Here is a 25,850-nt window from a genome sequence, read left to right on the forward strand (position 1 = left end):
TGTCTATCTTATAATTTATGAACAACTAACTATTCCATAAACTGATACATGAAACTTTCATTTATATTTTAGTGTTATGAACTTTTTCTTGCATAGGCTTTATGTGAGAACTTTTTATTTTTTTATTTCAATCCCGTGGTCAAAATCAAACCAGCTTGAGACTCAAAATAACTTTCTTAAAATGTTGAACACATTATTCCAATTTAAATATTTAAGACAACGTATTTATAACCTTTTTGTTTTATCTATTTTTTTAATTTTACACAATGTATTATTTATACTCATGAATTCTTAACCATCCACACTTTATACTGCAATAATTAAAAAGCATGTAAAAAAAATTATAGACATATTTGATATATTAACAGTTAATTTTTTTTTAAAAAAAAGCCTGCATTAATCAAATAAATTTTAGTTAAAACAGTGTCTAAATAATTTCTTTTTACTACTATTTTTAAGTAATATCATATTATTATTAGTGATGTAATTTCCTCCCATTTACATTTATAGTTTCATAGTTATTGTTATAAAAAACAGATGATATTTTTGGAAATAACTATGTTACATGCTATATTCCCAGTTATATTTCATTTTCTGAAATTTCCCATAGGATGATGTTATTCACAAACTTCCTCCTCGTTAAGAAAATCAACCTTTTCTTGCAATAATACTCAGTTCGCCAAATTACCATTTTCTAAAAATTTTCAATAAAAATTTATCATGTATAATAAAATTGTTAAGAATGTTAATTTTTTTTTAACAGACACATATTAATATTATTTTATTGATTTATTTAAATTTATTTTTAAAAAAATATTTAAAATAAATTAATGACACATTATTATTTTATTGATTTTTTTGAATTTATTTTTAAAAAAAATATTTAAAACTAAATAATCAAGGATTATGCACAAGTTTTCAAAGTCTTATAAAAAAAGTTGTTAAAAAAAAAGTATTTTTCAATTTGTAATTTAATTATGTAAAAGAAGTTTAAAGGTTTATATTACCAAACTGTTTATATTCTTAACAGACAATAAACTAAGTATTGGTATTAAAGATAGAAATTAAAAGCGTATTGAACTTTTTCTGCAGAAATTAAAACTGAAGTCCAATTTTGTTGGCATAAAATATATTTTAGTTAAATAAAAATGATTGTAATATGGAAGTGTGAGAATAATGTATTCGAGGGGGCACGCACGGAGCAAGAGAAACAGGCGTTAGCATTCTCTAGCATGCAAAACATGTGTCTCTGTCTCCTTCCATTACGCACCATTGCTTCGCATACGCACATAAATAACAAGAGGAAGTTGGCATCAGAGGAAGAAAACGTCGCATTGGCATCATTCGCACACAGAATATTAGAACATTGCACACACTCAGAGTTAGTCAATGGCGAATTTGCCACAATCAATCTCAATGAGTGGTGCGTCCTTTGGAGCTTCTTCTGTCTCTGCAACGAAGGATCGAAGAATGGCGTCTGTGGAACATCTCGTCCTCGAACTCAGCAATCCTGATCTCCGAGAAAACGCACTCCATGAACTCTCCAAGGTATGCTCTATCGATTTTCCTCTTTCGATTTCATCTGTCCTTTCACTGGAACTGTTCCAACCACTCCAAACGCCGCACTCCCTTGCGGCGTGTCGAAAATGAAACCTCTCGTTAGGGATTTTGTTTTCTCTGGTTCTAAACATTTTCCGCTATGTTCATATACTAAGCATTTGTAATGTACAGATTATATTGTAGTTATCTGTCTCTATCTCTATCTCATGCATGTATTCATGTGACGTCGTTTCAGGATTTTTACGGTTTAACTGATAATTTTATTTTTTTCATTTTTTTTTTCTTCTTGTATATATTAGAAGAGAGAGTTATTTCAGGATCTTGCTCCATTACTGTGGAATTCTTTTGGTACTATGGCAGCACTTTTGCAGGTATGCTCTGAGTGAGTTGCATTAGCATTACGTATTCCTTATCACTTGGCTTTCTTTTGCTTCATTCTTTCACGTATTTTATATTTTATACCATTGGAGTTTGTTAGACCTTATTATTACTTGTAATTTTGGAGTTTTGAGAATGAGGTTATAAATGGTGGACGGTCAAAATTCCATCACATAAGCATGTCTCTGTTGCCTGTGACACGGTCCTAGAGGACCTCGCTTCACAAATTGCCTGCGACGGAGAGAACCAAAAACTCCTTCTTATGGTATAACCGTTTTTTGACAGCATTGAATCATCATTATTCACGAGTGCATTCGAATAGTTTTCTGCTTTCTAAAATTTGTTTCATACTGTTCATCTTGGGATTTCTTTATTGTTAAGATTGCTTTATAAAATGATCCTGTCAATATTCTGTGTTAAGGGTCATTACTACATGAAAACTGTAAAGTTAAACAAATATGCTTTTAGAATGTGAATTATATAAATCTTAATTCTCAATTTTGATTGAAGCTAATATATTTTGGTTGATGAATTGCTGTTGAGTAGTGTATAATTGTTTTAAAAAACGTTTTTTAAAACAAAGTGAGAAGAGCATCAAAATGTTCTTATGTTTTACTTTTTTTCTGAATGAAATAACGCTCTCTGTCGCTCACCACTAACTAGGATATGTTATATTTTTATTCACTTATTTTCTTCCAGGAAATAGTTTCAATATACCCTGTTATTTCACCGCCAAACCTTACTCCAGCACAATCAAACCGAGTCTGCAATGCTCTTGCCCTTCTTCAGGTAAGAATTGAGATGATCATGCCCTATCAAATTTTATATCTGAAATTCAACAGATAGACACATTTAATAAGCCCCAAATATTTTTCTTAGCTTTGAAAAGTTATTGGTTTGGAGATGTGTCCAGCCACATATAATATACTCTGTCTGGTCTTTAGCTCCTTTTCTTCAAAGCATTCTCACCAACGCATCTCTTTTACCCCAATGGATTTCTTACAGTGTGTGGCATCTCACCTTGATACAAGGATGCAATTCCTCAACGGTAATAATATATATTTTAATTCGTCTGAAGGACTGGGAACTTCTGTCTGCTATTCTGATTATCATTTTAGGATTATTTTAGTGATGGAACAAGTAACATGTTTTTATTTTACCATTTGTTTAGTACGAAGATGATTTTTATTTTTTTTTTATGAAAGTTATCTTAAAGAGTTTTTTAAAGTGAGCTGGTTTGAACCCAAAAGAAGAGTTTTTTGGCCAAGTACCAAGGGGAAAGAGTACTCGAGTCTAGAACCAGTAGGAACAGAGCATGGGAGGAGGGTTAGAATCCAAGTTCATGAGCTCAGTCGTTGCCGCACTTGATATTAACTATATCACCCAAATGGATAAGAAAGGTGAATTTCTCACATCTAGGCTTGAGAAGACATGTACGATGAAGGGGTTGCTAGAGTGAGGATTCCTAGAGATGGGACTAAAAACTTTCTTATAGGGATAGGGTTAGTTAAGACTCAGCCTAAACTCCTTACTTATGATTTAAAATCATGTTAAACATCACTATGAAACATTGACATCCCAACTATCCCAACTATGTTAACATCTTAAAGTTTCACTAACCATGTGCTACCACCTGAAAAATCTATATAAGAAAGAAAAAAAAAAAGGATACAAAGAGCATGAGGGGACCAAACTAAACGCATGCAAAGAATAAACAGCCTCCAAGTAGCTATCAAAGCCTAAACTCCCAGAGGCTTAAACGATTTCTATAAAAGTAAAATCGAACACTGGAAGGTAAAGAATCAAACCAAAGAAAATACAATCTATTAACAAGACCAATGTTAGCAAAACGATCAACTGATCTGTTACCCTCATGAAAGATATGAGAGACTTTAAAATTCATATCTTTGCAGGTGTTAAGAGCTTTCTACTAGCAAGCTTCCAACCTCTATGATAAACCAAAGAGGAGTCACATTCAAGCCAGACAAATCTGTAATTGTTAGCTTTAGAAATCTCTATTGCAACAATGACAGCAATCAACTCAGCCTAAATAGAAGACTCGATGCCCAGATAGACAGTAAATCCTCCAATCCAACAAACTCTCTTCTACTGCCTTTGAAAACACCGCCATTTGCAGCATGACCCGGAATAGCCCCTGGAAGCACCGTCAACATTAACCTTTAACTAGCTAAAAGCATGCAAAAACCAAATCAACTTGTTTAATTCTATTACCTTTGGAATTTCAATCTGAACATTGAAAAGCTTCCAAATGCAAAGGTTAGTTATATCATTATGCATAGATTTTTAGAAGATTTTTTACCTGCCATCTGAACATTCCATTCAACCAAATGAAGCACCGACTGAAAGTAAATAGGTTTTCTAAGTCTTATGATTTCTAACTTTCCAAATGATCCAAATAACAAAGGTGATTGTAGCAAGACTAATTCACAAATGATAGGGCTAGCTCTTTCAGACATATTATCATTATTAACATAGGAGCAAGAGAAATTAGGAAAAAAAATAATTTAACCAGGCCCCAAGATTCTTAGCAAAAATGCACTCAAATAAAAGATTAATCAGACTTTCCTCATGAAGATTGCACAAATACAACTGGAACATAGGCTAATACCTCTTATCTAACAATGCTTATCAAACAATAAAAAATTATGCAACAACTTCCAAATAATTAAAGATTTAACTGATGGAATGATATTGGTCTAGATAATATTCCACCAAGAATGATAAAGAGAACTGGTGCCAATAAAGTCATGAGTTGTCTTCATATTAAGTAAACCAGGCTTGTCCATCGTCCAAACAGGTTCATCAACCTTATCAATAATACCAGCAGAATTGATGTTACCAATATCTCCAATATTGCTTAAAGAAATTGGAATGTATCAAGCAATGCCATTCCAAGCATCACAAACCTTAAAGAAATCCTTGTTAATCTAAATCCTTAAAGTTGTATACTCTTTTTACAGATCATAAAATAATGATTGAAAAACCATGGGAAGGAATTAAACTTTAAGCCCGAGCGTTAAAGAAAGACATTGGAAACAAAAACTTTCACTTAAGTAAGAGTAAGACAAAGTATATGCATCACAATTTTAGTAAGAGAATTGGAATTAAATATGGGAAAACATGTCAGACCATAAGCTTTTAAAATTAAATATTTGGAATTCATAATACAAAATTATGGAGAAATTAAGGAGGATGTTTGCTAGAAAATTGGGTATTATGATGTCCTTGTGTTGCACATCCAGTAGTATGGAATGCTCAATGAAATTTTAAAGTGTTGGTTCAGCACCTTGACATGGGATGGGAGGGTTTTCAAGTTTTTGAGTACTCCTCAATTATTATTATAGTTTGCCATTGGTGTCTCAAAAGTTGTATAGTGTTAGTCACCAAGGCATAAGTTCTACCAGAGTATATTGGCTATTATGGATCCTATATATAGAGGATTAAATGTTTTCTGGATTATTTAACTGTTTTGTTTACCTTCAACAATAACTTTTAAGGGAGGGTCCTCCAAGTAATTTTGTGCCTATCACTGTCACACCTTTGGTATAGGTGTGTTGACTAAAACAGAGAAAGTCATTGGGGTCATTTGTAATTGCAAAGTACCTAGCATGTAGACGACTTCAGCGAATAATAAGGCTTTCGTTTGTATCGATGTCTTTCCCAGACCTTTTGCTTTCGTACAGTATATGTTCAATAAATGCTAAATGATTGATGATATCTTATCATCTCAAAGTCATACTTTCCCCTTTTTTTCTCTCTAATTAAATTTATATTTTTTGTTTAAAACTGTTATGGTATGTTGTAAAAACGACCAATTACTAAACAATTAAAATTTCATAAATTATGTTGAACTACAAAATTTATCGAATGATGGTTAGACAATATATATTCTGAAAAGTTCGGTATAAAACAGAATCATGTGGTTAAATTTTAAATTCAACTTGCTCTCTCGTAATATTGCCCATCTTGTCATAGGACTTTTACTTTTTCTTGCTAGAAAATGAAGCTTCTCTGTCACGCAGTTTATAGGTCATACCACTTGCTCTTAGTAGTTAGTCATCCTTGTTTTATTGTCAATATACTGTCACATAAATCTACGGACAGGAACTTTTGGGGTGAGTTGGAAGACATGTAGGATTTTTTTTTGTGCATTTATATGTGAAGAGATTTCATCGACATCATATCTATTCAGCAGGGTTTTTGCCCATTAAAAGTAACAGTTGAAGAAAAAATATATTAGTCTGTTCACTCTTTACACTTACCTTGTCTCATCTGCAGCTCATATACCTCTTTATCTGTATCCCTTCCTTAATACAACAAGTAAGTCCAGGCCATTTGAGTATTTGAGGCTTACCAGTCTAGGAGTCATTGGTGCCTTGGTAAAGGTACTGCCGTACTACCTCCTTGTTGATTCTGTTGTTGGATACGCTATATGGGAAGAATTTATACAACATTCATGCTGAAAAGAAAACAATTGCAATCAGTAAAAGTATTGCCACAAAAAACTCTGCCATAAAAAAGTATCAACTGCAATCACCTCAATTAATGCCTTCTCTGAAAACAGTATTAACTAATTAATGGTTATTGTAAATCTGTGACAAACAGCTAGACGTGTATATAGTTTAGTTGCCACAAATAGTTAGTTGTTTTAGTCTTATAATGTTCATGTCTATTTTCAGTTATTTTGTTAACTTTCCTGTGAACATACAAACCCACTTGTTAGGATGTGTTTATCACTACTTTCTGAGAATAAAATTTTCCAACTATTTTAAGGCCTTCGCAATATTGTTGATATTTTTTTTTCTTGTGAGATGAAAATATTGCTTTTTTTGCTTACCACATGTACATTTGTACTCTTTTGTCGTGTGTTTGATTTCCTTTCTGTTGATATTTCATCAGGTTGATGATACAGAAGTTATAAGTTTTCTTCTTTCAACAGAGATTATTCCGCTGTGCTTGCGCAGTATGGAAATGGGCAGTGAATTATCCAAAACGGTTAAGTTTACTGATCTTGTTTTTAACCAGTGTGGTCTGCCAAAATATTTTGTTTGGATGAATTGAAATTGACTTCTTTTTCCTTATTCATTTTTCTGAGCTATTTGGTTGTGTGATGAACACGTGAGTCTGTGAGGTCTGTTCCAATACCGTGCTACATAGGAAGTGAACTATAGGTCCTTTATATTCTTGGTTGTCACGGGAAGGTTGATACTCTTTTTGGCATATTTGGTTGTATCAAAATGCATCCAGTATTTGCAGTACATGGGTTGAAATACCGTTCTTTATACTCGAGATTTTCACCCTTGTATTTTACTTAATCGTGTTCAGTAAATGCTAAGTCACATGTTTGTTTTTGCCCCTATCTCGTGATCCTCTACTACGCCTATCAAACAATTGTATATAGGAAAATTTGTGTATAATGAAAACTCCGTTACTACAGGTTGCAACCTTTATAGTCCAAAAAATTCTGCTGGACGAAATTGGTTTGAAATATATTTGCACTACAGCAGAGCGCTTTTATGCAGTAGGTCGAGTTTTGGGAAACATGGTGGCAACTCTTGTTGAGCAACCGTCATGCCGTCTTTTGAAGCATATTATTCGTTGCTATCTTCGCCTGTCAGATAACCAGAGGTTCTAAATAATACTCCAGTTTTCTAAGTGCTCCTCCTGCCTTGCCCCTTTACGTTCTCTTCCCAAGTTTCTAATAAAGCTTTGGTCATTTCAAAACAGTGCTTGCGAGGCTTTAAGAACCTGTCTCCCAGACATGTTAAGAGACGCTACATTCAGTAGTTGTCTTCGTGTAAGTGATAGTAGAAAAGTTTGACTTAATCAACATGATTAGAGTGATTTGATTTAGTAAATTGAAGATTAAAAGAATGATATTTAAAAACTAAAGCTTGCTTTCTTCTTCAAATTTCTTAGATAGAGATTTTTCTCATCCTTATGAAGAGATTATGATTCATAGTTTTATATTGGTATTGTTTCATGCATGCAGGAGGACCCAACAGCAAGGCGGTGGCTACAGCAGTTGCTTCACAATATCGGAGTCAGTCGAGTTCCTGCACTTCAAGGTGCAGGAGGATTTGATCATATGATGGTGTCGTGAGACAGAGACCTTGACTTGTTGCTTTACTATCATTCTGAAATTTTCTAACTTGCTGTGAGCGAACATTAAATGGCATTTTCAGATGAGCGTGCACTAAGAATGAAAATTGATACGGAAGGATCTACCTTTTCCGCTTGATGTAAACAGGTCAGCATCTAATCTGACAATTACATGGGTAGATCACATGAGAGCAAGGACATGGACAAATTAATCATTAATTTTTCTTGTATTTTTAATAACATTGTACGTACTAATTCTCTCCTTAAAATTACTTTTTGTTTATCTTATAATATTAATTAAGAGTTTGAACATATATTGAATATTCGATAAACTATAAATTTTAAAATCTTAATAAATTCAGTATTATATTCTTTTATTAAATATTTATAAATTTAACAAATTTCCTTAAGATAATATTTATACTAAAAAAATTTAAAAGTTTTGGTTCAAAAAAAAGTTAGAGTTCAAATCATAAAAATAGTTTAGATTTCGGCAAATTATTTTTCAATTTCAGTAACTTTTTTCGCAATTCGGTTCAATATTTCTTAATACTCTTTTCTTAGTGATTCTAAAATATTTTATCAATTTTCTTTTTGTAAAATTATTTATTTGTTCAGATCCTGCACAAGAAAACTTTATCTTTTAGTTTCTATGACTTTGAATAGTAAGGACTGAAGAGAAACATTATAAAGGTATTTGCCAGAACTAAATATTCAGATTTATTGCCAACGTCCAATTATAAATAAGATGACCAAACTGAATTTCCAAACGAATTGCTAAGCATCAAACAGGCCGTTTTCAAATGCGAAGCTACGCTAGCGAATGATTAAACAATAACAGATTACAATAGGAGATGGGAGTCACCCCAAAAAAAATTACAACACCACTCATTCTCTGATATTACATCTCAAATAAGGCCACAAGCATCATTGAAGCAGCAGAGTTTTGTGCATCTTTCACCCTAGATTTTTCGTAACCAGATATTTGAAGGATCCGCGCCTCTTCTTTCATAGTTATTTGAACAGAACAAATAAATCTCCTTTCATGGGAGGGACCCGAATCCTTTTCAATACTGTGAAAGATTACGAATAAATAACTAATTAGTCAACATGTAAAAAGTTTCACAAATCAATATTATATAAATGTTACTCTTTTAATAATCCATCTGAAAAAAGTACCTGTATACAGGCTTAGACCATTTTCTACTCTCACAATATTCGTGTAGTCTATGTTTAGCTGCTTCAATACTCATATTTCCATCTTCGTCGGTAAAAAAATTTAGCTCTATATTACGGCTGGAAGGCTTTATACTGGTGGGAGGAGGAACCAGAGATGCTAGACTATCCAAAGCAATCTTGGCAGCTTCAAGTTTAGCCAAATCCTTTTGTGCAGACGAGGCAGAGGCTATAAGCTTCCCATCAACAAAGACATTAGCTATACTAGCGGTTTTGGTTCGCACATGTTTAAACTCAACATGCTTCCCCCTTTTCTGGCATATTTCAAATAGTGTCGATACTGGTTGAGGTTGTTGCTCCAAATCACCAGGTGTCACTATGGGCTCCAAAATTCTTCTAAAATACTGTCAAAATCATAATAACAATCCACAAATCAGCTTTTCATCATCTTGAATTTTACAAAACATCTAAAAAACTGCAAGTTACTGATTTTAAATGCAACTTGAAAGAATTTGAAATCACCATCCCTGCATTGCTATCTTGAGCAAAACCAAAAACCTCATCCAAAAATAATTCTTTCTCAATTCATCATCACTATGAATTGATTCAAAACAGCAAAAATAATGCAAAACATCATCATATAATCACCTTCGAAACCTCATATTGCAATTTCAAAACTCAACAAATTTCCATCATTCACTATCATCTAAGAAAAAAATCAATGCAAAGACCCACGAACCTTCCAGAGTTTCTCCAGGTCGCATCCCACGTCAACGTATATAGCTCCTGCGATCGACTCGACGATATCAGCGAGAATCTTAGGCGCCTTAACGGAACCACCGTGCGACACAACGGAAGGATTCTCCAGGGAAACTGCCTCCACAAAACGTTCGACCTGGTCCATGAGGGGCTGAGCGTGGTGGCGGACGAAGACGTGGAGACTGTAGCGAACGGCAACGCGTGCCAGCTTCTCGGTACTGATGTTGGCAGCACGGAGAATAGACAGACGGCCAGGATCGAGATTGGGATAAGCGAGAAAAAGGTAATTACTGATTGCGAGACTGATAATAGGATCTCCAATGAACTCAAGACGCTCATAAGAAACACCTTCGGTGAAGGATGAATGAGTGAGAGCTTCTTCTAGAAGCTTCCGGTTTTTGAATCTATAGCATAAGATTCTCTCTACCTCAGCCACTGATGCTTCCATCTCTCTTTGATTTCTTTCAACCCTTTTTCTCTTCTCAGGTGAACTCAGAATCTTATGCTTTCTCACTGCATGTGTCTCTCTCCGTTTAAACTCAGCCCTGTCAATCACTCCTTATAACGGGATTAAAGGACATGCATGTTGCTTTTAAAGTAAACAAATTTTGTTTTTTTTTTTACATATCTTATAAAACATTTAGTTCGTTAAGATTTAAAATTATATTTATTGTATTATAAGTTTATTTATTTTGCATATATCTTATGATATATTTTGTTAAGATTTAAAAAAATAGTTTATAAAATATATTTTCGTAAGAATCCAAAAGTGTATATAAACATATATAAAAAATGGTAAACATGTACATTAAATTGAAATAATAGAAATATAAATTTAATGTTATTAAAATAATATTAATATAACAGTTCATATTATTAAAGTAGTATTAATATATTATTTAATAAAGTAATGATTTCATTGATATTATGTGAATAATTATATAATATCTATATTACATTAAGATCACGGAGATGCAATAAATATAATTTATACAATTTAAATCAAATATTTTTAGTGGAGTCTCTGCATAAAAGTCATAATTGGATAGATTGAGTATTGAAGATAATTCAACTCCTTCATCATATACTATTTTTTATTTTAATTTATTGTTTTTTACATTTATAAAAGATAAAATTGAAGAAAATTTACATATACTAAATTTTTTTACTGTCCTGTATTTTTATCTAAATATTTCTTAGAATAAATATTTTACTAAAATGGTGAGAATCATATTACAAATATAGTATATGAATTGATCTTTAGTAATTCTCAAAAGATATTATCTATATGTACCAACTTAATCTACATAATATATTTTAAATGATGTAACGGTCAGACAATAAGTTATAAATAAAAAAAAAAAAATTGATTCCTAGAAAGATTGAAAATAAAGTAAAAGAAAAAACACTATCACCACAATTAATATTTAACTGAAAATTTTTAGATAAATACAAAAACAATAATAATTTATATCTAAAGTAAATAAGGAAAATTAATATTTCACAGTATTATCTTCTTTCATTGGAGATGTTTTAACATGTACTTCTCACCAGTTCATACCACTAAGATGATCGTTGCAAAACAAACAAATAAACATACAAGAAATATTAAAAGAAACAAAAATAAGTTTTTGTATAAAAGAGATTTCATGAAACAAATATAGAGATATTATCACACATCACTCATTCATAAAAACAATCATATTATATATAAATACTCATACTAGATTCAATTACTGGATATATGTATTGATATCAGATTCTAGGCATCTACTGTTCTACAAAGTCATTATCAATGAGTTTTACCCTATTACACATCCGTTAACATATTTGACCAAGGTAAAGTCCCTAGATCAAAACCTCTTACGTCTCTCATCACATACTTCTCCCTTTTTTACTTGAGATTGAATGATTACTATAACTCTCAATACTAAATCCATAAATCAATACATACACTAAAGAAACGTCACTATAAAATCTCCCCACAAGATCCCTAAAATTACATGAAACACATACAATGCTTATATTCATCATCATCATCACAATTTCATACATCATTATTCGCATGCAGATTTATCCATAAATCTATCAACCATTTTCAGATAAACATCATAAACCAATTATCATTTTAACATCACATGGTCCTAGTTTAAACACACCAAAAGAGTACCTATAAACTAGTATCAAACTTTGTTAATTTCGTTCAAAAAGAACATCTACTTGCTTAGCGAGTAATGTTAAAGGCCCACTCGCCCAATGATTAGATATACCCAACGAAATTACCATTGGAACTCACAAATTTAATTTTCTCCAAAAGTCAACCAACGAGACTTGTCTTGTCCAACTACTGCTAAGTTAGTGAATTTTTTGACTTTGCTTCGTTCAGCGAGTAAATCCTCGCTCAATGACAACTAGAAGCTCTTTGACTTTGGCTTCCCTCAACAGGTATATTCTCGTCCTACGAGTTGCCAGAACATAATTCTGCATATTTACGCCATTTCAACCCTACAAATTCACTTTAACAACAATCACAAATGTCAAAACATACCAAATTTCATATTATACAATCTTCACTAACTCAACAATTTATGTGCAACACCAATCAGGCAACAATTTTACATTTCAACATACAATTAATTAAGCCAATTTAAGAACCTAACCACAATTCAATTAGTCACACTTATCATACAGATCAATCATCCAATCAATTCACCATACAATCATAAAATTAGAAATTTCAAGTATCTATAACTTAAAAACAGTTAGCTTCTCTTACTTGATCAATAACTCGTAAGATCCTAATCAGTAAAACTCCTTCCAACTTGCAGGATGCTCTATCTATAAATAGAAACATCACAAAAACGAGAAGGATATTCAGTTATGATCACTAACCAGTAGAGATTTATATAGAAGACTAAAAAGACGCGTGCAAGTGAAACATGCAACATATATCAGAAAGAGACCAAGAAAAATGATTGAAACTCAACTTACACGAATAACTGATAAGTACAAATTAAATAACTCACAGCAATAAGAGATCATATTTTTCTATCAAACGAACAAAGAAGAAGAACTCTCATATAACCCTAGAAAAGTGTTTTAAAATAAATTATGTTTTAAAATAATAATAATTATTTTTAACAAAATTATTTACAATAAAACATTTTAATATTAAAATAATCGAGTCTCATTATTTTTAAATTATTATTGTATAATATGATTTTTAAGATTTTTAAAGAATTTATTGAAAATATAAAAAAGGTAAAATTAAAAACATTTTAGAAGAAAAATTAAAATCTATTTATATAAAATATTTAAAAAATAACTTAATCTATTAGGCTCATAAATATATTTTATTAACAAAATCAAATATAATGAAATGAAACAATCGAGTTATTCGATATAAAAAAATATCAAAAACAAATAATAAATTCTCAGCTTGTGGATCTCTCCTAAAAAGACCCTATTAATAAATAAGTAGTAAATTCCAAACAATTCAGAAACTGAAACTTAAAGCTGTCCAAAATCACATTTCCCAAAGAATACATTAATTGAGTAGAGAATTCCTCTAATATACCTCTCTATCAGAATTCCTCCCATATCTCTCTCTATATTTATTGATTGACTTTTATTAAAGGTTCTTTCTCTCTTAACAAAGTCTATGAAGAACTTTTTTATTACCTCGTGATACTAAAAATACTAGGTTTAAACTTTTTTTTGTCCCTAAGTTATGAATGGATGTTTAGTTTAGTCTTTGTTTTTAAAAATGTAAATTTTTGGTTCCTAAGTTATAAAAAATGTATTAAATGTGTCCTTTTTTGATGTTCATGGTCAAAGTACAAAGAGCAATCTAAAGTGTTGTTATTATTAAGAAACAAATCAGAGTAATCTAAAGATGTAGCAGTTGTTAAGAAACAGTATTTCAAGTCAGAAAATGACTCATTTGATACATTTTATAACTTAGGGACCAAAGATTTACATTTTTAAAAACGGGAACTAAACTAAACATCCACTTATAACTTAGGGACCAAAAAGAGGTTTAAACCAAAATATTAATATACTTAGATGGAGATTTATACCAATTTGAATAAAGTTGATTTGTACACAAAAATGTTAATATACTCAACCTTATATATATTTTACAATTATATTAGACAAACTAAATATAGTATGAATAGGAACCGCTTTAATAATTCTCAAAATATATTATCCTTATATAACATCTTAATCCTCGTAATATGTTTTACATTATGTAAACAAAAATCACACAAAAAAGTTATAAAAAAGTATCATTTTTGTGCACCAAAACATTGAAATTAAAGCAAAGAAGTAACAACAGTACCACATATAGTATTTAGGTTTAATCATTCAGAAAGTTCCTATTTTCGTAGAGAATTTCAATTTCGTTCTGTTCTTTTTATATTTCTTAATTGAGTCCCAGTTTTCTGAAAATTGTAATAATTGGGCTCTTTCCGTTAAATTGGGTCCAACGGCGTTAGTGTGGGTTTGACATGGCACACTAGACTTTTATCACCCTGCCACGTCAGAATTTCCATCAACCATTCTCCAAACAGAAACCCTAATTCTCAAACCCTAGCTACCATGCGCCGCCACCGCCATTCTCGCCGACAACCATCCCCTCAACCTTCGTCGTGAACCTCCATGGCCACCGCAAGCCCTCTGTCACTCTCGTCCTTCGTCAAACGCAAGCTTCTTCATCCGAAAACCATGGCAGCCCCACCATCCATCACCCTCGCCACTACAACTCTGCCTCACTCAAACTGCAAGCCTCCTCCTTCACGAAACCACTTTCGCCATTCTCACAAGTCATCAACCTCCAGACCTGCAAAGAGAGACTCGCTCAACAACCAATCAAAATCGCAGCGAACATCAACAAAATCGAAATCAGAAAATTGCGATTCAGGAAATATCGCAAGCTCCACCTAAACACCATTGTGCCATCAACAGAGCTCCTCTCCATTCGTGAAACCCTTCGCGTCCCTATCGACCTTGCACCATACCAGTCAGGTCGCCGTCACCTCGCAAGCTTCATTGTCGCTGCCATCCAAGCTTCGTTTATCATCAATGGTGACTTGCAATTACCAAATTCCAGAAACCCAACAGAAACTAAAATCAAAGAAAACATATCGCGCCACCACATTCTCGAAAGCCTCCTCCTTCACGAATTAGGTTTCTGTGTTGCCACGTTTGGGGAATAACTCGCAGTGGGTTTCATGGTTCGATTGAGTTTTCTGATTTGGATTTTTTTGTATTAGGGCTGATTGGGTTTTCTGATTGGGGGTTTCATGGTTCGATTGGGTTATCTGATTTGAACGGTGCTCTGGCGAAGATGAACTGTGGTGGAGAAGTTGTGCATGGTTGACGAAGTATAAGATGGATCATGGTGATTGCTAGTGACGATGGTGCATGGTGACTGACAGAGGAGTTATGGTGGTCCGATGATGGTGGCGGCACAAGGAGGTTGGTAAGAGAATTAGGGTTCAGGAGATGAAAGATGAAACTGATGTGGCAGGGATGATGAGGTGGTTGCCTCATATTAGTTTCTTCACCGCCAATAAAAGACCACAGCGTGCCACGTCAAACATACACCAACACAGTTGGAGTCAATTTAACAGAAAGGATCCAATTGTTACAATTTTCAGAAAATTAAGACTCAATTGAGAAATAAAAAAAAACAATACAAAATTGAGATTTTCTGTAAAAATAAAGACTTCTTGAATTGTTAAACCTAGTCTTTATTCAAAACTTTCTAAAAAAGATAGGAAATTATAAATTATAAGCTTTTTAAATGTTTCTTCATAATATAAAAGAATTAAAATCGTGAAACATTTTATGAGAGAAAATTGAAATATATCTATCGAAATCATTTTAAAAATATAATAATCTAATCTGTTTATAGATTTTTTTTATCAGCAAAAACAAATATAATTAAATGAGATAATTGAGTTGTTCATGCTCTTACATAACAAATATAAAAAAACAATTGTCACGTCTTAGACATCTCCTTACAAAATCCTATTAATAGAGAATGTAAATTTCAAATAATAAAACAACTTAGTATTTTATAAAATTACATTTTCAAGGAAAATATTAATTGAGCAGAGAATTTCACCCACATATCTTGATTGATTCCTGTTGAAAAAATATATATCTCCTCAATAATTGTTAAAGTTATTCTTAATGAATCATTTTCTATTTGTCTTTCCCCATGTTATATACATTGTTATTTCCACAACCATTTTATTATCAAGCTCATATTTCAAAGACACGAATGATAAATGTATTTTAATGCACACATTTTTTTATATTTATTTAACACTATATTTTTTACTTTTTGTTATTTCTTTTCTTTTAAAAATATAAAATTTTAGTTTTTTTTAATACTTAATTTATCATTATAATATGTATATAATAAATGTAAATATATGCACTTTATAATATTTCATTCTTATGATCATCATACTATACTTAAAAAACACAATCAAGAATCACAAGGCTATTCAATTTTATTTTTTTTCTAGTCACTTAGGGTTCTTACCCATTCTTAGTCTTCCCACTCTTTATGATTACCTTTTCTACATTTCATGTCATTCACCATTCATAGTAGATATTTTCATGATTTTCTCATTTGTATTTTTTATCACAAATTTACAAAGAGTTTCGTGTAAACATAATTAAATTGAAAAAACAGTAAGAAGTAAGAAAAAGAATATAATCATTATACCAATTTGAATCTAGTTGATTTTGTACACACGATATTAATATACTCAACCTTATTAATATTTTACTATTCACAAATTTTATATTACAATCATACTATACCAAACTATAATATATGAATCCAAACTGCTTTAATCATTCTCAAAAGATATTATCCATGTGTAACTACTTAATCCACATAATACATTTTAAATTATGTATACAAAATCGCACAAAACGATATAAAAAATATTTTTTTTTTCACCGAAAGATTGAAAGTAAAGCAAAAATAATATTACCACATTTATTCTTTGTTCAAAACTTTTTCAGAAAGATACTACGTAAGCTTTTTAAAGTTTTTCTTCAGAATATGTAAGAGGTAAAATTAAGAACGTTTTATCATAGAAAATTAAAATGTATTTATAAATAAAATTATCTACTTTATTGATTTCTTTTGTCATAAAAAAATAATAAAAAAAATCACCTTATATATGGACATCTCTTTACAAAACTCTATTAATTCAGAATTTGTAATTTCAAACAACAAAACAACTTGGACAAAAACATATTTTCAAGGAAATTATTAGTTGATGAAGGGTCATTTAAATTTACAAATATTTTGTGGCCACTTAGTTTAGACACACACTTTTGTATATAATGAGTTTAGAATAATATTTTCAATTTCAAAAGATAATAGCTTATGAGTTCTTTTAGTTATACGATGTAACATCCTAATAAATATATAACAGAAGCTATAATTTATTTTAGGAGTTATCATGAACCATAAGTGAGATCAGTGATGAATAAGCATAGGTGGATGAAAGAGGTAGGAAATATCATTAAAATTTAAAACTGTACAACAGTCAGATTGGATACAACATTTACAAAATAGACCAAATGGTCTTAGATAAAGTTCATTGACCTAACGGCCAACATCAAAAGAAACTAAAATAAAAGAAACTATCTTAAGGACCGGATGATCTTGCATAACTCTCGGGCACGGCCTTCACGAGTTGCTCGGCCTGCACGACATCCTCTAGAGTAGCCTCCAAGGTATCCTCCAAGATGCCCTCTGCTCACACTCAAAAGGATGATCATTGCATTGAAGGGAATAACCGAACGACAACATACACAAGGACATGACAGATAAGGGTAAGCTTATGTAAATTTAATTAATCATTTCATCATACAAATAAACACACAAACTTAACCAATCAACATTTTATTCATACAATTACTTGTACAGGCATCCTAAGTTCATTCATTTATGACCGACTACTAAGACACTGTCCGGACGGTATGAACCACGTAGCCCGACGTCCCTAGCACTCGGTGTGGTGTAGTAGCTGCCTTTACTTATCAGCTGCCACCCGAGGTTAGTCCTCCAACAATCATCTATTCGTATGACCGCAGACCTCCTGCCATTCCCACACATGAGTAACCTTTCTCTACATGAGAAAACGTCATCACAGAATATCAGGATCAGGACGACAACCAGAGTCTGACCATGTTCATACTTTACCAACCATCACCACATCATGAGATATTCCTCCATTGGAATTCTCTTACTCAATCAAACTCAATAAATTTCACACCATCACTTCCGACGTAATAAAACCAAGTTAAAGACATGACCGAATGATCTAACACAGAAGAGAACGAAGTGTCAAGAAAAATTCAATAGGAGACTGAATGGTCTATCATAAAGAAAACCGAGTATCAAGCAAGACCAGGAAATTCAAAGACAACTGATTTATGAAAAGGACTGAACGCTTAATAACTGAATACAATTTACAAGACCGAGTACTATATAAATCAGATCGAACGTTTGTGAAATAACAGAGTTCTCTTTAATAGACTGAGTGTCAGTACAAGACCGAACACTCTTTGGAAAATAAGTAACAGTATGAGACCAGGCACCTTTACAATTACATAATTTTATAAGCCGAGTACTTTAAAGATTAGGTGTTGGTGTAAGACCGAGTACTAAAATAACCGAAGGCTGGTTTATGATTGAGCACTTCAAAACCGAGCACTTGGTGTAAGACCGAGTACTACTAAATCATAGTGAATACTAATTTATACTAAGCATTTAATAAGACCGCGCACTAGATATATGACCAAGCGCTTCACATGACCGAACATTCTTTAGATAAGTAATAATAAAAATATTATGAAACCAAATGCTTCATAGGTTAAGTGTCAGTCTAAGACCGAACACTTGTAAAGTCGAGCGGTTTAAAGGGGAGGACCAAACGGTCTTGATGACCTTCGACCACAGATTCATGTTTTCTCTAAGTTTCATACTTCATACCAAGTACAGAATTTAAAATTCATACATATCATACAATTCATACAGCAGCATATCATATTTTATCATACCATTTAAATCATACAATCCAAACCATACGAAGAAATTATAATTAAATCTTATAAGCTTCCCTTACCTTTAATCCAGTTAAACTCCTAAGGTAAGTGGACGGCAACAATCTCTTCAAGGTTTCCAAAGCTCTAGTGTTAAATACCAAAGTGGGTTCAGAGAACATGGTTTAACAGTTACATGCAAGCCTTAAGGGTGCATGCATGCAAGAAGACAAAGAGGTTTCAAGGATCATGACACTTACCGGTCCCGAACGGAAATCTGCTTGGTGCAAGTTGAAGGTCTTGATGCCGGTAGCAAGAATCCTGAATGGATGCAAGTGATCGGAGAAGAGATGAAGGTTAGAAATCTAGAGAGAAGAATGGGAAGTTTAGAGAGAAGGAGGAGAATTTTGAGTTTTCAGAGAGTTGGAGCTTTGAGGAAGAAGAAGGTTTGCATGGGAAAAGTGGCATCAGGTTTCAATCTCACCTTAAATACTGCATCCACTTAGAACGTCCGGACCACTCCTAGCTTGCCACCTGACTTCCACTTCCTGGAAGTTCACAGTTCTTCAGCTGCTACACGGATCACGGAGAAAAGGAACTAAATATTTGGCAGAATTGGTCTCTCACTCACTAGGAAAGAGGGGACGGCTTGACAAGTGTACCTCATTAAGGAGGGGTATTAAATGGGGTGTGACATATGTTAACTATTTATTTATTTTTATTCAATATTTTTGAATTTCTCATAAATTGAAAATAAAGTTGATCAAATGAAATTAATACAATAAATATAATTTATAGGTTTTGATTAATTACCTAATTGGTAATTCAGAATGCTGTAAGGCAATCAAATCCTGTATACAAATTTAAAAAAGTAAACAGTATGGAACTTGGTTAAGAAAGATACTACATCATAAAACCTAAAAGATAACATCTTATAGAAAAAGGGATTTGGAAGGAACATAAAAAGACCCCACAGAAATACCAATGTCTTAACTTTTATAGTGCAGAGAAGACAAAAAAAACTTATACTATTATTAGCTGTCAAAAGATTATAACTTATTATATCCTTTGAAAGGACCACCCAAAAATCACTGCCCACCAAGCTCTTGGTTGTCACCAACTTCACCATCCCTACATCATATGCAACATGTTTTTTCACTGTAACATAGTTTTATGTAATGTAATTATTTTTTTTATGTTATAGTTATTTAATTATAGGCTACATTATAAATAGAATTGGCTAAAAATGTAATGGATGTAAAAAACATTATATCTTATTTTAGACCAGTGTTAGAGTGCTTTAAAGTTATTTTCTTTATCTTTTTGGTAGCTTTTATTACATTGTGTTTCAGTTAATATTATTTGTTTACCTTAATTAGTTTAGTTTTTAATGCAAAACTGTGTTCTTTGATTCTTAAAGGGTTTTTATCATATATAACAATATAAAAAAATGGTTAAATTTGTATATTATAATCAAAATTAAATTCTTCCAACCATATATAAATATAAGTTGTAATTTACACACTAAAATTGATCATGCTCTTTTTCAACCGATGAAAATTCATAAAAATTATTATTTAAGTTCAAAATTGTAGTATTTGATAACTTAAATAAATAAAAACTTACAATAATATTTATTTTTTATTAAGATAGTTAATTATTAGTATCCCAAAAGCAAAATAATGTTCTCTTTACAGCAATCCTAAACATTTTGTTCCTTTTGTTCCTTTCTGCAAGATAATTAAAAGACCATAATATTGTGATAATACACATGAACAGATATTCTTCTCAATATTCCTATCTAGAAGGATATGCATCTACCAACTAATAACAGACAAACCATTTTACAAGAGATCCTTTGTTTGATGTATTAGAAAGTTGATTATTTCCATTTATTATTTTTTCTGTACTGATTTAGATTATGCTACCTGCAGAATCATGACAGATGTATAATCAAACATTACCTGCCACTAATTTTGGGTATGAACTATAACACAATGTTTTGAAAATTAGTCCAATCACAAACAAATTCTCAAACGTGCTTTTTTCAACAAGATAATCATAACTTGCTCATTTCATCAGTCATCACATGACATCAGAAAAACTGGAAACTGATTCTTGTGTGTTTTTACTAGGGCACCCTAATTAGTAGACCATCTTTGTGTTTAATTAACTAAAAGCTACTCTATTTTTTCAACATGCAAATAGTAAGTAGTAGTTGATAAATATCATAAGTTCATGAGAATAAGTTTCCAATGTAAAATTCTCTCATAATTGACAAACATTATTCCATGGTTCTAACCTAAAATCTGTACAAATCCATGACAGAAAAATATCACAGAAGCATAACCAGAATCAGTGTTTATACAATTCAGCAACCTAAAAATGATTTATTCTTAAAAACAAAGAAAAAAAAATGATGCATTCCTAAAAGGCTTCCTGATAGATCTCTTTCTGCATCTTTAACTGTTTGTAGAAGTTCCCAATGAAGGCCTCAGCTTTGGCAAACAACTCTTGCTCATCTATCTGTTCATTCTCTCCACCTCCTATGATCAAAAGATTTGTCACTTCACTGACACCAACAATCTTCTCATCAGAAGCATCAAAAGCAAGCACTTCAACAACCTTAGCCTTCATTTCAATGTGGTCTGAGGCACCACTTCCACCTGTTATGTTGAAAGCTTCTTCCTTTTCTTCCTTTTCCTCTTCTGGGAGAGTTACAGGTTTCTGGGTGACAGAAACATGTTGCTTTGTGTCTTCTAAAGGCTTGGAAAAAACTGAGAGAAGACCAGCTTCTGCTCCTAGTGCAATGATGAGAACGTTGAAGATGAAATAAAGGAAGGTTGGCCTCAGAGAAGAAGGTAACAAGGGTGTGATCCCAAGGAGAAGAGCAAGGACAAAGAGCATCACAACTTCAAATTTGTTGAATGTTTTCATGGCTTTGATGAATGCAAGGAAATAATAGAGAGAATGATGAAAAATAGGAAGAGACTATATATAAAGAATCATTTTTCATAGAAGAATGAAGGAGAAGGTGGCGAAAAAAGACAAACAGTGAAAGTTGCTTGCATCAGTGTGTAAGAGTTGTTGCCAGTGTTTCAGTCAACAAAAGTACAAACATATTTGTAGGGGCTAAAGTTCGAAGAAAATTCTCACCAATTATAGGTAGCAAAATATATAATTGGCAAAAAAGAAAAGGAGAATTATCATGATATTTTTTTAATTTTTAGAAAATTTTAATGAATGTGTTTTGTTTTATTTTAACTAATTAAAATTTTCAATTCTTTTTAGTAATTTGAGTGGTCTTGTTTAAGTAAATAAGGTCAATTACCATCAACTGAAAAAATATTAATTACAAAAATCAGTATTTCAACTTTGTAGAAATTCACTCTGTAAAGTGCAATAAAAAAATTGGTTGATATGGTTTCACCAACATAATTGACAAAATAATTTATCTCAACTATAATTACAAATCCTTACATGAGTTGGAAAATGATTATTAATAAAAAAATCTTAATTGTTGTTAATTGAAAATTGAAAAAGAATAAGAAATGAAAACTAATATCTGCTGATTTTCATTAACATTAGTTTATATCCAAAACAAAACTTTAATGATAAAAAATAATTGCAATTGACTTTAATAATAAACAAAAAATCTGTCTGGCACTATTCAAAAATTAAAGTCAAGTTGACAGGACTTAGAGAAAAGAGACGATATGGTGAAAAAATATAAATAAAAACTTTTTTAAAGTTTATTTGGAGTTGAGCTCTTATAATATATATTTAAAAAGTTTAAACTAATTAAGTTTATCTTATTTGTATAATTTGAATAAAGATGAGTCTTTTAAATCAATGGAGAATGTTCATTTTTGTAAACGAAAAAAAAAATAGTTGACATATTCACTTACCTTAGTAAAATTAAAATTATCACTTAGTTTACCATTCAATCTTATTCAAATTTTTTACAACAAATTGACGCATATATAGTTATTCATTTTAACGGGTTGGATTTAAAATGTTTAATATTAAATAATCAAATTATTTTTAAAATGTTTAATATTAAATAATCAAATTATTTTGTAAAGTTTAACAAAAATCTATATTCATATTGTATATTTTATCATAAACTATTTTAAATATCTTATAAAGATGAGTTACATTTAAAAACTCTTCATCCAGATATAAAAAACTACGTGGAGAGTGCAATACTTTGTTAAAAGTACTAGATTTATATTAATAGCATAATACTTGGAAGAATTGTCTCAAGTTTATAAAATAATAAGGTAAAATTTATAGTCATTTATATATTATAAAATGTTTTATATTATTATGAAATTTTTAAATATTTTATTTTTCATTAATTAAAATAATTTAACATTACATTCATTATTCATCAAATTGATTATTTTTTATATACCCTATATTTTATAAGAAATAAATTTGTTCGAATTCAAAAAAGTTATTATAAATGATAAAGTTCCCCAAGTGCTTTTTGAAATTGTCCTGGTTAGTAGGCTTTGTTTATCTTTTTTTTCAGAAGAAAATAAAAGGAAAAAGTGAGTTTTGGACTGTAATGAAGAAGAAGGTGAAAACCAGAAAATAGGTACAATTTAAAAAATAACTTTTAATAAGGTAATTTTCTGTACATAACAAAAAAAGGAAAGGAGAGTGAGTTTAGCAAGTAAAGGTAATGAAAATAGCAAAAGCCTAATATTTATTTTTTTTTGTGAGAATTAAAATTTGGATGAGCCCTAATGAGCCTTGTCTAATGGATTGGTGGGTCACGACAAAGTGACTGCTTCCTGCACCCGAATGTTTCTTGCAACACTTCCATAGTTTCTAAAATAGGAATTATATTTCCAATGAAATAAATAAAAAAGATATTTTTTGTTTTTTAATTTAAGTTATGATTTTTAGTAAACTATCAAATTATGTGTAATATCCCATTTAATAAAGTAAAATTATTAAATAAAATATTATATGTATAATAATCAATAAAAAAAAAATAAAACAAGTCTATAATTAATATATTATAGTTGTCAATAAAAAGTATGTACTTAGTATAAATAGTCATATAATTATATTAATAGAGATTTGAGTTCTTCAAAAAAAGAATAAAATTATACAAAAAATATTATCCTAAAACTATGTCATTACATCACTCTCATCATGCATTAAATCAATTGTGACATCTTTATCTGTTCACATCATTAAGATGATTATTGCAAACAAATAAAACACTAAAAAAAACACATAAGAAATGATAATCTAATGTGAAAAAAACAAACATAAAATAAGTATAAAGACGTTATTACATGTGAATCAATCATAACAACAAACATGTGACATACAAAAACTCATATTAGACTTGATGATCTGAATATGTGTATTGATAGATTCTGACAAGTTATGCACTTGTGGTAACCTCTATTGTTCTACAAATTCATTGTCAATGAATTTCACACTACCATACATAAGGTTAGTCCGTTAACATCTTTGACCAAGGTAAAGTCCTTAAACTAGGACTTTTTGCTCTTGTCACCACATACCCTACCCTTTTATACTTGAGATTGCATAGTTTTTAGAGTGACATGTTAACTTTCAATACGAAATCCATACACACATTATTTTAACCAGTAATAATCCTTCGTGGATTAGTACCAACCATTCTCTTATTACATTACAAACCAATAATCATTTTAACACCCACAAAATCACACACATTAAACATACCATAAGAGACATGAAATTCGAGTTAAACTCTGATATTTTCTCTCAATAAGAATATCTACTCGCTCAGTTAATAGTTCCTAAGAGCACTCTCGTCCAGCGACTAGATAGATTGCCTAATGAGAATATCATTGAAACTTAAAGACTTAAATTCTCACAAAAGTCAAACAGCAAGACTTGTCTTGCCCAATGATTGTCAATTCAATAAACTCTCTAACTTTAGTATTACCTAAAGTGACTGTATTCTCACACAATGACTATCAAGTCAGTAGATCTCTGGTTTTTATATCGCCTAACAAATATGCTCTCGCCTAGAGATTGCTAAATCAACGAGCTTTCTGACATTGGTCTCGTCCAATGACTACCAGGTCAGTAACTCTAACTTTGACTTTCTCCAACGAGTCTACTTAATTCTATGGAAAAGAATTATGCCAATTTATGTTATTCAAGTCCTACAAATCAATTTAACAACAATCACAAATGTCAAAACATACCAACTATCAGATTATACACAACTCAATGACTCAATTCATCTCAATTCCAATATCAATCATACAACATACTAAATTTCAACATACCAATCACTAGAGACAAATCAAAATTGTAACTCAACTCCACATGTCTTATTTCATCAAACAGCTCGATTACACAAACCAACTATTGTACAAGCATACCATCAATAATTACAAGTTATCTATTAGTTAAAAACAATGCAATTAGATTTTCTTACCTGAAAAGATGGACTAAACGCTCAAGGAATCCTAAGAACATCTCCAAATACTCAAAAAGTCATATCTGACTCTATGAACAACACAAACACAATCAAAACACACTATTTAAAACCATTGGTCAACATAGAATTTTATAGAAGACTCATACACTACATGCAAACCAAGATAGTCCACATGCACAAAAAGAACTAGGGATGACAATAGGTCAGGTCAAGCACAGATACTCGACCCGCATGAAAAAATTGCACCTATTTACCCGATAAATACCCGCATAAAAAAGTATGTTAATTTTGTTTCAATTTGTAGGTG

The 25,850-nt window shown here is 31.2% G+C and overlaps 3 protein-coding genes across 4 annotated transcripts; 1 reads left to right on the plus strand and 2 right to left on the minus strand.

Annotated features, from left to right (window-relative positions):
* The first annotated feature begins 1,230 nt into the window (after window positions 1-1,230).
* On the plus strand, window positions 1,231-8,367 carry LOC106764514 (CCR4-NOT transcription complex subunit 9). Of its 2 annotated transcripts, XM_014648792.2 has the most exons (10): window positions 1,231-1,548; window positions 1,860-1,931; window positions 2,638-2,727; window positions 2,944-2,986; window positions 6,238-6,344; window positions 6,859-6,954; window positions 7,397-7,587; window positions 7,687-7,756; window positions 7,952-8,058; window positions 8,145-8,367. In XM_014648792.2, exons 1-10 carry the CDS (start codon window positions 1,390-1,392, stop codon window positions 8,146-8,148), a joined length of 939 nt encoding a protein of 312 aa, XP_014504278.1. In that variant the 5' UTR covers window positions 1,231-1,389; the 3' UTR covers window positions 8,149-8,367. The 2 variants fall into 2 exon arrangements, with proteins under 2 accessions (XP_014504278.1, XP_022637551.1); XM_022781830.1 differs by having other exon boundaries at window positions 1,234-1,548; window positions 1,863-1,931; window positions 7,952-8,367.
* A 390-nt stretch (window positions 8,368-8,757) lies between these two features.
* Window positions 8,758-10,529, minus strand: LOC106764472 (ribonuclease 3-like protein 2). The gene is made up of 3 exons (XM_014648753.2): window positions 9,977-10,529; window positions 9,241-9,641; window positions 8,758-9,134 (listed from the first exon to the last, which is right to left on the minus strand). Exons 1-3 carry the CDS (start codon window positions 10,442-10,444, stop codon window positions 8,963-8,965), a joined length of 1,041 nt encoding a protein of 346 aa, XP_014504239.1. The 5' UTR covers window positions 10,445-10,529; the 3' UTR covers window positions 8,758-8,962.
* Window positions 10,530-21,338: 10,809 nt separating this feature from the next.
* Window positions 21,339-22,098, minus strand: LOC106764543. The gene has a single exon (XM_014648813.2). It carries the CDS (start codon window positions 22,015-22,017, stop codon window positions 21,508-21,510), a length of 510 nt encoding a protein of 169 aa, XP_014504299.1. The 5' UTR covers window positions 22,018-22,098; the 3' UTR covers window positions 21,339-21,507.
* Between the last annotated feature and the right edge of the window lie 3,752 nt (window positions 22,099-25,850).

Source organism: Vigna radiata, chromosome 6, assembly GCF_000741045.1.
Source record: "Vigna radiata var. radiata cultivar VC1973A chromosome 6, Vradiata_ver6, whole genome shotgun sequence".
Taxonomy (NCBI): Eukaryota; Viridiplantae; Streptophyta; class Magnoliopsida; order Fabales; family Fabaceae; genus Vigna; species Vigna radiata.

Bases quoted from the DNA above. Each gene is read 5' to 3' on its own strand.
- LOC106764514 (XM_014648792.2), top strand. From the start codon at position 1,390: ATGGCGAATTTGCCACAATCAATCTCAATGAGTGGTGCGTCCTTTGGA. The intron at 2,987-6,237 runs GTAATAATATAT...TCTCATCTGCAG, and splicing joins AAGGATGCAATTCCTCAACG to CTCATATACCTCTTTATCTG. The intron at 6,955-7,396 runs GTTAAGTTTACT...CCGTTACTACAG, and splicing joins GCAGTGAATTATCCAAAACG to GTTGCAACCTTTATAGTCCA.
- LOC106764472 (XM_014648753.2), bottom strand. From the start codon at position 10,444: ATGGAAGCATCAGTGGCTGAGGTAGAGAGAATCTTATGCTATAGATTC. The intron at 9,642-9,976 runs GTTCGTGGGTCT...TGATTTTGACAG, and splicing joins ACCTGGAGAAACTCTGGAAG to TATTTTAGAAGAATTTTGGA. The intron at 9,135-9,240 runs GTACTTTTTTCA...AATCTTTCACAG, and splicing joins TGGTCTAAGCCTGTATACAG to TATTGAAAAGGATTCGGGTC.
- LOC106764543 (XM_014648813.2), bottom strand. From the start codon at position 22,017: ATGAAAACATTCAACAAATTTGAAGTTGTGATGCTCTTTGTCCTTGCT.